The sequence below is a fragment of the Lepisma saccharinum genome (genome assembly GCF_977018435.1).
Source record: "Lepisma saccharinum chromosome 12 unlocalized genomic scaffold, izLepSacc3.1 SUPER_12_unloc_1, whole genome shotgun sequence".
NCBI classification, from domain to species: domain Eukaryota; kingdom Metazoa; phylum Arthropoda; class Insecta; order Zygentoma; family Lepismatidae; genus Lepisma; species Lepisma saccharinum.
Window position 1 is genome coordinate 3,863,214 of NW_028142891.1, and position 14,253 is coordinate 3,877,466.

The window sequence follows — 14,253 nt, forward strand, 5'->3', positions numbered from 1 at the left end:
AACGAGGCTCTGGCGACTGGCCCCATGGCCAGTATAATTTTGTTTGTGATGTACTTTGTTTTGTCCTTATTTGTGCTGAGTGCCCGTTTACAGCCTCAGCTTTTAACAGAAGTCAGAACATTTTAAGATTTTTAATTATGCAACGTTAGAGTTGTTTTTTGTAATGATAAGGGGCTGGTCCCCGTATTATGTGACGGGAGCAAAATAGCCTAAGTGCTGACGCTCCCACAATTTTAAAATCAAATTCAAAATTCAAACTTAGATACATTCCAAAAATTTATATATTTTTTTAAATAAATATCTCAATCCCAGAATCGAGCTTGAAATTAGAATAGCTTGAAATTAGAATAATTTCAGAGTTCCTAAATATTGGGATTTCAAAATTCCAGTGTGTATTGATTTTGAAATTTTGATGACTGTTTATTAAGCCATTAATTCCTGATTTTTCTGTAATATTTGTTGTCTCCCCCTTCAAATGCAGAAGTTTTATGACTATCGTCTTAAAAGGTTGTACAACTTTGCGTTCATTCCAATGCTTTGATTTTTTTGAATTTAAAATTTTGGGAGCGTCAGCACTTAGGCTATTTTGCTCCCGTCACATTATACGGGGGCCAGCCCCTTATCATTACAAATAACAACTCTAGCGTTGCATAACTAAAAATGTTAAAATGTTCTGACTTCTGTTAAAAGCTGAGGCCGTAAACGGGCACTCAGCACACACAAGGACAACAAACAGGACAACACACACAAAATTATACTGGCCATAGTGCCAGTCGCCAGAGCCTCGTTAGTCTTTAGTCCAGGGTGCACTACGTGGAAGTGAGGTTGACTTTTGGGCGCCTACGTGGAAGGTCACCCCTTACACCCCCATTCCAATGCTCAAAATTTAATGATGCTTCCCAGATGACGTTACCTTCAAAGTAAGGTGGTCCATAGTTTCATTGCCCATGGAGCAGGCAAACTTTATACTCAAAATTCAAGTAGCAATCTTGACTTTCCTTAGATTTATAACATGGAACCACATAAAGGAACTTGGACTGATAACTCTAACAGACAATTCTACCTGTATAATAAGTAATTCTGATACATTGTAAAATAATCTGGAATCAATCCCCATTGTTGTTATCAATAGTTATGTGTTTCAGTTCTAGTGGTGACACTTTAAACTGCAGGTACAGTCTGAAACTGTGGATTAGTTTCTCTGTTCAGAAGAAGGCATAAAAGATGTTAGGTTTTCAAAGTGACAAAGAGTTTCCAGTATAGAGAAAAACTATGGAAACTTACGAAATATAAATTTATATTTGGATAAGTGAAACACATTGATTCAATTTAAATCTAAATTCCTGTTAAGTTTGTTTGATTTGGTGTTTTAAGTCCACTTTATGCACAGTAAGGCTAATCAGGACTGGACCTACTATTTAAAGTTGGATCCGAACCACTATGTGCCTCCACCGGGTATCGAACCCTGGACCCCTTGATTACAAGGTGATGATGCTACCATTGCACCATGGGGAGGCCCTTCCTGTTAAGTATATGGAAGATAAAGTAGCTGAAGTTTGCAAAGAACCCAGGTATACCTCAAACTTTTCTTACAGTGTTCACAAAGGAAGAAAAAATTAGATCAATCTCTTAATTAAAACAAAGTATTTTTTTAAAATTCACGATGTATATAGCTTCATGTAGAGATAGTGATAAATGCAAGCTTGGCTGGCAAAAGCACACAGCAAAATAGACCAGCTTTAAAAAATGTTTAAAGTGCGAGTAAAGCTGGTGCTCGGAATTTGTGTTGTAATGGCACGTTGTGCCACATGTCCAAGTTCGAGTTGCCAGACTTGCATTTTCCACCATCTCTACACAAATTATTTTTTAATAGAGGTAAGTCAATATTATATTGATGATGATGATGGGATTTTCTGCCTGAAGACAGGTCTTTGATCTGAAGGTTGCTGGGCAAGGTGAGCCCATGGTGGTTTGCCATTGCCTTCCATGGGATGATGATGACTTCCAAGGACGGGACCTACAGTTTAACGTGGGATCCGAACCACCGGGAATCAAACCCGGGACCCTTCCATCACAAGGCAATGAGCTTATTGACCGGGAATTAAAACCTTGCAGAGATCAGAAAAACAGTATTCACTTTTGATATAATGTATAATTAACTACCAAGTAAGGGAGTCTGTTACTTCATAGCACTTTTCCATGAATTTTAAAGTTTTGAAACCAGTCACTTCTAAAAAGAATATTACAAATTAGAATTACATGCAGAAATGTGACCACCCACATGTTGAGAAAACTTAATTTTCTACATACATTCTAAACTCATTTCAAATCTTTTACTCTTCTTTCCATATTTTCATTGACCATTTAAATAAAAATGCAGAATTACTGTGAGATTGTTGGTCACATTTCTTCAGGTGCAACCATCTGTAAGCCTTGCTTGTGGCAATAGAATGGCACAAAAAACACCGTTTGCACAGAGCCAGCATAATGTTTTGGGAGCTGCTCAGTGTTGGTTATAGAGTATCCACTGAGAAGAACTGGCTGTTCATAAATGGTAGGCAATGTTACCTTGACCAAAATAGGTACTCATCCAAAATATGAAAATTTTATACACCGATGGTTTGTCGATGAGATAACAAGTGTCAACAGTATGCTGTCATTGTTTGCAAGAGATGTACCCTAACATAATTAAAATTTAGAAGGTGTATTCCTAAAAAGAATACTTCAGAATTCTGCAAGTTTAACTTGTCCTGGCATTTTTATAACAAAACACAGGCATGTGTGAATACAGAGGAATGAAAATAGATGAGCTGAATGTAAGAGCAAATCAAAGATGAATCAGTCAATTCTTTTTGTCAACAATATTTTGTTTTACTTCTCTCAATAATCAGAATAATGAGGATGAAACAGAAGAAATAATACTCGTCAGGTACTTTCAAACTTGACATTGTAAACCATATTATTTTAATTAAGCATTTTTTTTTATCTCAGGTCAAAAAGAAGAACACTTCAAAGTAAGACATAAATGACAGAGCTACCTAAAAATTTTCATTATAAATGGACACTAACATCAAATACTTCAGTTTTACTGTTGGGGGTTTCAAATAAAAGAAGAATATTTTTTATATTACCTAATGAGATTTTTTAGCACTACTGCATGGTATGGTTAATCATTTACTAGTTTAGCAGGTTTGCTCTAGTAACTTCAGTGTTATTTATTAAAATTAGGTGTAGTGTTTATTATTAATTTTTATATTATGGAACACATGAAGGAGTAGACTGAATTCTCAACTTAAATTACTGCATTCTGTCCGCACAAACAATTCAAAAATGAAGGAATTATAATTTCTAACGAACGGATTAAACCACTACACATATTACAAATAAATGTTGATGCGTACCCCTGGAACTTTGATTTTGAATTTAAAATTTTGGGAGCGTCAGCACTTAGGCTATTTTGCTCCCGTCACATTATACGGGGGCCAGCCCCTTATCATTACAAATAACAACTCTAGCGTTGCATAACTAAAAATGTTAAAATGTTCTGACTTCTGTTAAAAGCTGAGGCCGTAAACGGGCACTCAGCACACACAAGGACAACAAACAGGACAACACACACAAAATTATACTGGCCATAGTGCTAGTCGCCAGAGCCTCGTTAGTCTTTAGTCCAGGGTGCACTACGTGGAAGTGAGGTTGACTTTTGGGCGCCTAAGTGGAAGGTCACCCCTTACACCCCGCGTACCCCTGGAACTGTTTTTATGTGAACTGCTATTTTCAAACCAAGTAAACAGTTGTGTTTTCCTTCACAGAGTAAGTGTTATATTATCGAAAGGTGCTCTACAAATCACAAAAAAATCTCTTCAAATTAGGTTAGGATGTATTTTAAATTTTAAAATAAGCATCGTGCACCCTTGGTTAGGTGATCATTATGACCAAATCCCTTCATTAGGTTTGGATGACCATTTTTAGTTGCTATTATCATCTTTAATTCAAATATGGGTTATATTGCACTTATCAAACCCATGTCACAAAACATTTCTTCCGAATCAGGATAGCTTTTCTCTGTAATGCACAGTGAAATGCATGTTGCAAGACAACCAGTTACATTATGTGAACTTCTTCATGTGTTCTTGTTATAGAGGTTCAGTAAAGGTTAAAGGTAAAAGTAATACACTAGGTGGAATGCAAAGACAAATCCACACTTTATTGACCTCGGTTATTTTGGAGATGGGAGCTCAGCACCATGCTCCAATTGCCTTTTCCTCCTGCAGGTACTCATTCTATTTAGAGGCTAAGTGGACCACAGAATCTTTTGGTGCAGAGACCATGGAAAGTTACTCACGGGAATGAAAACTGGGTCACTTCTGGCAGTCAGATGATCTATTGCCTCGCCCATCGAGGTTCAATAAAATTTAGTTCACGATAATTAATTATGGGGGAAAATTTTCATTATAAGTAGCAATATAAATTAAAAATAGGACTACAATCAACTGCAATGTGACTTTTCGAAGCCATATGTTTCAATTTTGAGGACATATAGTCAATAGATCATCTCCTAGTGTTTTACTTCTTACATTAATCAGTGGCGCAACCACAGGGGGGCATTGCCCTCCCCCCAACCTTGGACCGAAATGAGTTCTAGGGGGGGGGCAATCATTGACGGCCAAGTGTACTTGCAGGGGGCAATTACCGCCCACAACTTCAAATTTTATGCAAATAAAAATACTTTTCATAAAATTTTCTTGCTCGCTTCGCTCGCAATCCCTCCTGTTTTTGGTCTTATCAAGTCCAGAACCAAAGCAGGTGGACGGCGGGAGTTGGCCCTGGGTGCCGAATGATCTAAATTAAACCACTACAACATCGGGGAGGCACAAAAGTTCTAAAAGAGAGAATGCATTGGCGTCCCATGCAATTAGTTGCACCCTATGAAATCAATAATGATTGATTTCAGCCTGCAAAAGAACTGGACGCCAAAATTTCCTTGCTTGCTTCGCTCGAAATTTAGCACTCTTCTCTGTAATGCATTGTAAATTACCAGAAAGAGAAATGAGACTTGTCTTCATTAATTTTGTTTTAAATGCATGAACAATTATTTTGAAGAAAGAGAGCATGCATATTTGAGAGACAATTTATGTCATTTTTGCTGTTCGTGTATTGTGAGATGGACGAATTGATTGTCTAATGTATTTAATTGATTAATTGAGTTAAAATTTCTGGGTGCGTCGGCACTTAAGGCCATTTCGCACCCTTCCATGTATACGGGAAAATATCCCTTATCTAAAATTCTGACAGAGTTTAAAAAAGGGGTGTAAAGAGCCCCTTGGGGAAAACTAAAAGTGCAAGGTTGTAAAAAGACCTGCACGAGACAAACACAACACATTAAAAAGTCAGAACGAACTAAAAACCTCCTTACAGACGGTGGAAGAGTCCAGCTCTTCGCAAAAAACTAAAAACACGTGATAAAATACTGTTGTCATCACCCAAGAGGGATGACAAACAGCCGGAAAGGTTAAAAGTCTGCCGGAGGTAAGCAAGATCGACACATTCAACGAGAATGTGTCGGATGCTTAAAATAACATTACAAGTACGACACAACGGAGGGTCCAGCCCTTGGAACAGGTGACCATGCGTTAGACGGCTGTGTCCTATACGCATGCGGGTAAGAATAACTTCTTCTCGCCGAGAGGGACGGGATGAGGAACGCCAAGCACCTATGGTGGGCTTAACAGCGTGAAGCTTGTTCCCCGTTTCCGTATCCCACTCGGCCTGCCAAGTGTCAAGAAGGCAACAACGGAACACGTTCTGCAGGTCGCTAGCAGGCAAAAGGTGGACGAGAACATCGCCGTCTGCATCAGCAGACTTGGCGGCAGCATCAGCTGCTTCGTTCCCCTGGATGCCCACGTGGCTAGGGACCCAACAGAAGTGTACATCTGCACTGGCTGATAAGGACACAAGTCGTCTGAATATGCGTTGCGCTACCGGATGCCGGGAATACGGCGAATCCAGAGACTGCAACACGCTGGTCGAATCACAGCACACCAGGACTTTCTTCAGACCATTGACGTCTGCAAAGTCCAGTGCCTTTAGGATGGCGTACAACTCTGCCGTATAGATGGAACAGGCAGGATGTAGCGAGTAACTGGAACTCTGAGAGTCTAGGACGAAGGCGCAACCAACTGATTCCACTGTCTTGGACCCATCCCTGTAAAACACATTAAAATTGGGGTGCTTCGCACGAAGTTCTAAAAACCGTTGCTGGTATACAACCATTGGTGTCTCTGACTTTGGAAGGGCAGTCAGAGAAAAATCGATAGAAGGTGCAGGAAACTCCCAGGTAGGGAGAGGCGGAATGAGTGGAGAGACACCAGGAAGATCACTGTCAACACCAAGTGCTGACAGGATCTCGTCTGCACGAACACCAAATGGTCTAGTGGCACTAGGGCGGAGCCGATACCTTGCCAGCCTATTCTCGTCTGAGATGGTGTGAAATGAGGGATGTGAAGGCATCGAGCGAAGATGGAGGAAGTAGTTCACTACCAGCCGCTGTCTTCGCAGAGACAGCGACGGCTCAGGTGCCTCTACGTACAAACTGGCGACTGGACTGGTCCGAAAAGCACCAGAGCACACACGTATACCACCATGGTGGACGGTGTCTAGGATGCGAAGTCTAGATGGGCGGGCAGAAGAATACACAACACATCCATAATCAAGCTTCGACCTGATGAGTGCACGATACAAGCGAAGCAGTACCGTCCTATCAGCACCCCAGGAAGTATGGAATAAAACACGTAAAAGGTTGAGAACTCGAAGACAAAAGAACTTTAACTGGAGAAGGTGAGGTAGCCATGTTAATTTCTTATCGAAAATGAGGCCCAGAAAGCGGACCTCATTCACGAAGCACAGGGGAGACTTCCCCATGTACAGGTCAGGATCTAAATGGCATGTACGCTGACGACAAAAGTGAACACACACGGATTTTTCGGATGAGAAGGTGAAACCTGTTTGGGAGGACCACTCAACCAAACGGTTTATCGTCAGTTGGAGTTGACGAGAAGCTGATGCGAGATTCCGTGAGCGACAAAAGATCGTGAGGTCGTCTACATAGAGGAGGCCATGTACAGGGGAAAGAATGTTTGCCATAACACTGTTCACTGCTATGGCAGAGTCACACTTAAAACGCTGCCCTGTGGGACACCGTTCTCTTGTTCGTGAAGATCCGAAAAGGAGTTCCCAACACGTACGCGGAAAAAACGATCTGTTAAAAAGTTTTTAATAAAGTACGCCATATGGCCACGGACGCCCCAAGAATGGAGCTGCTTTAGGATGCCAAAGCGCCACGTTGTGTCATATGCCTTTTGGAGGTCAAAGAAAACTGCAACTAAATGCTCCTTGTTGAGGAATGCATTCTGAATATGTGTTTCCAGCTGAACCGGATGGTCCAGTGTGGAACGGTTGGAGCGAAAACCACATTGAAAATTACTTACCAAGCAGTTTTCCTCCAAAAACCAGGTGAGACGCTTGTTGATCATGCGTTCCATCAACTTGCACACACAGCTAGTTAAGGCAATAGGCCTATAACTCGAGGCTGCGGTGCGTTGTTTACCTGGTTTCAGGATAGGAACGATAATTGTTTCTTTCCAGGACGAAGGAAAAGAGTTCTCCAACCAAAGACTGTTGAATACCGCCAAAAGGAAATTTTTGGCTCCAATGGGCAGATGACGAAGCATCTCATAGTGGATCTTGTCCACTCCAGGAGCTGTATTCTTAGAATCTCGAAGCGCCTAATCGAACTCCCGTTCAGTGAATGGAGAGTTGTAAGGCTCGGTGTTATGACTTCGAAAAACTAGAGGGCGTCGTTCCTGACAGTCCTTCTCACGGCGGAAACGTGGTTCATAATTTTCCGAGCTAGAGGCATCAGAAAACTGCGTGGCCAAGATATTAGCAATGTCTCCGGAATCGGTGTACAACGTCCCATCGTGCTCCAGAGCGCTCAGAGGGGTAGATGCACCCCCCTGGATGCGACGTACTTTGGTCCAAACGGCTTTCGACGAAGCCTGCTTCGTCAGAGAAGACAAGTATTGGACCCAGCACGCCTTCTTACTGGCTCGAATGAGCTGACGGGCACGGGCACGTTTAATGCGGAACTGCTCGAGGTTTGCGGCAGTGTGGTTCCTATTAAATCGATCTAGGGCATGATTGCGGTCCTTGATGGCTGCACTGATATCCGCAGTCCACCAGGGGACTGGGCGTCGCCTCGCAGGTCCACTGGGATGTGGAATGGAGGTGCGTGCAGCATCATGCACTCGTGACACAAATATATCTAAGGCGTCGATGGCTGGCAAAGTCGACGCTAGATCGAGTTCAAGGTCCACTGCACGCTCGAATGCAACCCAGTCGGCCCGACTGAGATGCCAGTGAGGGTGTTGTTCACGTGAGTGCTGAAGATGTTCCAGAGTAAGAAAGAGTGGGAAGTGATCACTCCCACAGAGATCAGGGTGAACGCTCCAAGATGTGGTAGGAGCAAGGCTGGGACTGCAGAAGGACAAGTCCAACGCAGAGTATGTGCCTGAGGAATGACTGAAATATGTGGGAGTCCCATCATTCAGCAACGTTAAAGCTGATGCCTCACGGAATTGATCTACAATTTGACCCCGGGGCTCTGTACGAACGGAGCCCCACAAACAATGGTAGGAATTAAAATCGCCCAAAAGAACTACAGGAGACGGAAGTTGTTCGAATATAGAAAGGAGGTCCTCAAGAGAGAATCGCTCCTCCCTTCTGATGTAGACACAGCACACAGATATTGGCTGTAGTAGATGGACCCGCACGGCGACAGCTTGGAGGAGGGTGGTGAGAAAGATTGGCGTTGAGTGGATGTTATCTCGAACACCGATTGCAACACCACCGTGTGCACGACGACCCTCAGGAAGCTTGTCGGTGCGGTAAAGCGTGTAGCCGTTCAAAATCACTGATTCATTTGGACGAAAATGTGTCTCTTGGAGACATATAATGGCAGGGTAAAATTCAGATATAAGAATTTGCAGTTCCTCGAGATGCGTTCGGAAACCGTTAAGGTTCCATTGGAGACAATAAGCCATAGCTGTAGGTATGATTATTACCTTTTAAGGCATACTCTATTTCTAGGCCCTGTCACCTTGATAAATTCTTCATCCGCGGCTTCGTCCTGTATCATGTCCTCGGGTAAGGACACAGAGGGCGAAGGGGGAGTGGGGGCGGGTGCTTTTAGCGCCCACCGGGCAGCTTTCAGCTGCGCCTTAAGTTTCAGGGTGGTGGCTGTCACCCTGACTGGAGAGCTACTGGACTTCAGAAAATGTTCTTTATTATACGCTTGCTTGAATTTCTTCTGTGGAGCGAGTAGTGGTTGCTGGTTTCTTCGGAGCGGGGTGAGCTGCTCCGGGAATACTTGTTGTCTGAGTGGACACGTCGCTGGTTTGGATGCCAATACTGCGACGGGCAAGAGCATTTGAAGCAGCTGTAGCGAATGGCACAGTTAGAGGAGTGCGTACACTTTCACGGAGACGTCTTTTTGCTTCGCCGGCAAAGATTTTCTCTGTCACAACCAACTCTCGGATCTTCTTTTCCTCTTGGAAAGAGGGGCAGTCGCGATGCCAGACTGGGTGCTTGCCTTTGCAATTCACGCATGAGGGACCAGATGAGCAAGGCTCGGTCCCATGGTCGCGCTCGCTACATTTGCCACAAATGGCAGTAGTGGCCTTAAAAGAAGGCTGAGTGTGCCCAAAGTGCTGGCATTTGAAACATCCCATCGGGTTCGGGATGTTCGGCCGGACATGGAGGTTGTAATAACCAGCCCGTACCTCATCCGGGAGAGTGGTCGTTTTAAAGGTGAGAATGAGCGAAGCTGTCGGTAAAAGTTCTCCGGATTTTTTGGTCTTGATTCGCTGCACTGCTGTTACATATTGATCGGAGAGCTCTTGAAGGATTTCTTCTTCTGTGCAATTCAAAAGATCCCAGTGACGTATAACACCTTTACAACTGTTCAGTTGACGGTGAGGTTCTACCTGAAGAGGAAAGTCGCCCAAGGTCGTAAGCTTAAGGAGGAGGTTAGTCTGGCGATCTGTACTGGTCTGGATGAGAAGGCTTCCTTTGCGCAGTTTTTTTATGTCAGGGACATCACTTCCAGCGGCATAGTCCACTTGCTTCTTTATAAGGAATGGTGACAGGTCCTTTAATGTTTTTGCTCCATTTCTCTTCGTGCTTGTACATTCATCGTTCGTCTCCTTCTTTTCCACAATGCTTATTACAAGGTAACGCGGCACTGACGTGACGTTCCCTGTCTTTTCCAATAAACTAGTCGGGCTCAAAGGCCTCCGACGCTTTGAGGGTTTCCCCCCCGTTAAAAGGTGATTTAGTTCCCATAAACTAAGATTTTTAAGTGGAGGGTCCATAAATTGTCGCCTCGACATGCGCTCTATGCCGAGGAAGGCCTACCCCCAAAAATGGAGGCTACTCGAGGACCAAACCGAAATCCCCGAGGCCACGTTCGCGACTGCCCCTACCCCTGCAGCCAACACTGCCCCATCGGCACGTGCAACTCACACCTTGGGATAGGTTTTTTTTATCGAGGTTGTCTCCTCTAGCAGGACCCTTAGTTCTAGGGAGGTCAAAGATATGGAGATGAATGACGTGATGGAATGGTGAAAACGAGAGATATGGATGTGAAGAATGAGTGAAATGATGAGATGACAATGACCTCCCTACCTTAGTTTCTTAGAGGGAGGTCAAAGATATGGAGATGAATGACGTGATGGAATGGTGAAAAACGTGAGATATGGATGTGAAGAATGGGTGAAATGATGAGATGAAAATGGCCTCCCTACTAAGCCCCCTCGCCCCGTCAACGCAGTCCTACATGGAAGGGGTCTAATGTATTTAAATAATATATGTTGTGTATATACAGTAATATGTATCAATGAAACTTTCAATACGTAAACATTTTAGTGTCCACATATTAGCCAAAAGTGGGACAAGTAGGAAAGTAAAATAAAGCAAATCAATAATAACAATAATGTTATAATATTATTATTAATAATAACATTGTTGTTATAATTATTATTATTAACTTTATGATTATTAAAATAATAGCAATTATTATTAGCATTTTTATTATTAAAATTATTAATATTATTATTATTGGTACGTTTATCCTGGTACTTGCCCCCCGCCCCCAGATAAAAATTTGTGGTTGCGCTTCTGACATTAATCAGGTTTACTTCAGTGTATTTCGTGTTATTCATTTTAAAAGTTAATTTGAATATTTTGCAACACAGATCAATTATAAGTAGAATTAGTAGAAAACAGATAAGCCTATATTTCTAGAATGGCTTTATTCCCATACTCTTGTCTATAAATATTGTAAAGTGATACTGAGGAGCCACATTTATTCCACTCAAATTTATGATAAACACTTTTTAACGCAAATAGACATTCTGTAAACGAAGCGAAACACGAAGCTTACAAGTCTGTTGTTTTTTTTTCAGTCGAGTAACAAGCAACACACACAGACATACATATGAATATAAGCACTCACACTTCCTCTATTTCAAAGGTTTTATTTCACTAATAATACCAACAGTGGCTGGATGAAAAGTACCCAAAGAAATGGATTGGCCGAGGCAGACCGATTCCCTGGCCGGCTCGATCCCCCGATTTGAGGCCTTGCGACTTTTACATTTGGAGCCACATGACAAGGCACCGGTAAACTCGCAAGAAGAGTTCAAGGAGAGGATCTTAACAGCTGGTCAACACGTCAAGGCCACCATCACATCACGAGTTAAGAGACCAAATGTCCATAAAAACTTACGTGCCTGCATTCATAACGGAGGTGCCCACTTTGAGCAAGACGTGTAATGTTCTTTAATTGTATTGTTCATTGATTCCATACACACGAAGATGAATGAAGTATTATTTCTTGTACACAAATGTAAATGTTAGCAACATTTGTACCTTGTTGGATAGCTGATGACTCAAGGAAGTAATTTAAGTAATTTGTACGGTTCGTGTCATACCATTTATGTTATTAATACGTTGCCAAGTAAACTAAGAGTGCATTTTTTTATCATCACTTGTAAGTTTAGACCCACCCGGAACTTACATGTGATTGTTATTTGGAAAAAACTTTTTTTTAAACAAACCACTTGTTTGTTAGCTATCAGAAAATGCTTAAATAAGTTCCCTACAATTATCACTTTTTTCTCAATTCATCTTTTTATGTGGAAAATTGTCATTTTTAGAAAAAACAATAGAAACTCGATTATCTCGAAAACTACTAATTTTCGGACGGGGTATCATATGGTCAAATTTATTGCAAATTGTCTCTACTTTAACCCCTTTCAGGGAATACATCTAATTACCAGTCACCCTGTATATATATTGTGTTACATTTTCTATTTCTCATGTTTAACTTTAACCCCCGAAGTCCCAGTGATCTCATATGAGATCACCTACTCCCTAGGGAATAACGCATGGCAAACAAAAAATTTCGATTAGGTAGCTCATATTCCATCTTCAGAAGTATATATACGAAAATAAATTAAAATCCAAGCAAAAAAAGTTCTCTGGGACTTCATGGGTTAATTGGGAATAAGTACTGTAATATTCACACTTATTTGTAAGTTTAAATTTATCATGATACCTTCTCTTTTTATTGATCATTCTCTTTAGTTTCCTTGTCATCCAAGGCAGTTGATTGTTTGTTCTTTTAACTTTTGAAGGAATATTGTTCTTTAATATTCCATACACATTTCTAGTCCGTTCCATGACAGATTGTTGTACATCATTAGATATTTCAACCATATATGGTAAATGTAACAATTCAATATAAACATTCACATAATCACCTCTGGCAAAATTAAGACATCTATAAATATTATTCTCCCTTGTATCTGTATTGCCTTTTTTAGACCTATCCAATTCAAAATCAAATGAGAATTGTGGATGAAACTTATCAATTTTAGATAAAGGTTGTTCATTAAAACTAATGTTACAAGTGGAAATGTTAGTGAGTAGAAGATCTAAAACTTTAAAAAGCAGTGAAAGGTCATACGATATAATGTGCTGAAAGTGTTGAGATTTCAACAATTTTTTCAGCCTTCCTTTTAACATAATAATTAGAGCAATACAAACTTCCAGTAGCCCAGTCAATTCCACCAGCATTAAAATCTCCAACTAAAATTATTTTATTGTGTTTCATTAACATCTCTTGAACTACCCAATCAAAGTAGTTCGCAAAAAAGTCTCAGTTTAAATCAGGTGGCAAGTAATGCAATCCTATTATGGTTGGATCAGAATTATTAGACAGTCATTTTACCCAAATTACATCCAATTCTGTAAAAGGTGATTCCAAAATCATAAACTGAACCTTGTTTTTAATAAATAAAAGACGACCACCACCACCAGATTTCTGTTTGTTTAAATCCAGATTTCTATCTTTTCTTAGCACCCTGTACATTGGATCTAAATCTGTTATGCTGTAGGCCAGTGTTGCTGGTCATCCTGTACTGGAGTGCATGCGCATGATTGGAAATTTGGCATACTGAAAGAGCCACCTGAGGTAGGAAATGTATTTCCGAAAATACAGGGGTGCAAAATATGCGATTTTGACCATTTTTTCATCATCTTATTAATTTTAAATTCCCATGTTTCGGCAATCAAGCTACCCATAGAAATGAATGAGACTGTGTTGGAAAGGCCTTGAATGGCTCTTTCATATGAGATGTAGCGTGCCTATATCAGGGTAAAACGCAAAAATTGAAGATGGTGCAAAGAAAGCTTTGGTAGCAATTTTCTCAAAATCGGTCATTTTAATTTGTTTTTCAAAAAATTACATATCGTACATTATTCGATAACTGTACAAAATTTAAAAAATGAAATACCAATAGGATCTGTAGTTATGTTAGATTTAGGGTATCTTAGGTAATGTATGGTAACTATTTTAATAGACAAATTCCTGTAATTCAACCCCCTCCATGTAGGACTGCCTTGACGGGGCGAGGGGGCTTAGTAGGGAGGCCATTTTCATCTTATCATTTCACTCATTCTTCACATCCATATCTCACGTTTTCACCATTCCATCGCGTCATTCATCTCCATATCTTTGTCTCCCTATAACTAAGGGTCCTGCTAGAGGAGACATCCTCGATAATTTGAATTTAAAATTTTGGGAGCGTCAGCACTTAGGCTATTTTCTTCCCGTCACATTATACGGGGATC

The 14,253-nt window shown here is 41.1% G+C and overlaps 1 protein-coding gene across 1 annotated transcript; it reads right to left on the minus strand.

Moving 5' to 3' along the window:
* Positions 1–9,344: 9,344 nt before the first annotated feature.
* On the minus strand, positions 9,345–10,430 carry LOC145982139 (uncharacterized). The gene has a single exon (XM_083115706.1). It carries the CDS (start codon positions 10,428–10,430, stop codon positions 9,345–9,347), a length of 1,086 nt encoding a protein of 361 aa, XP_082971832.1.
* Between the last annotated feature and the right edge of the window lie 3,823 nt (positions 10,431–14,253).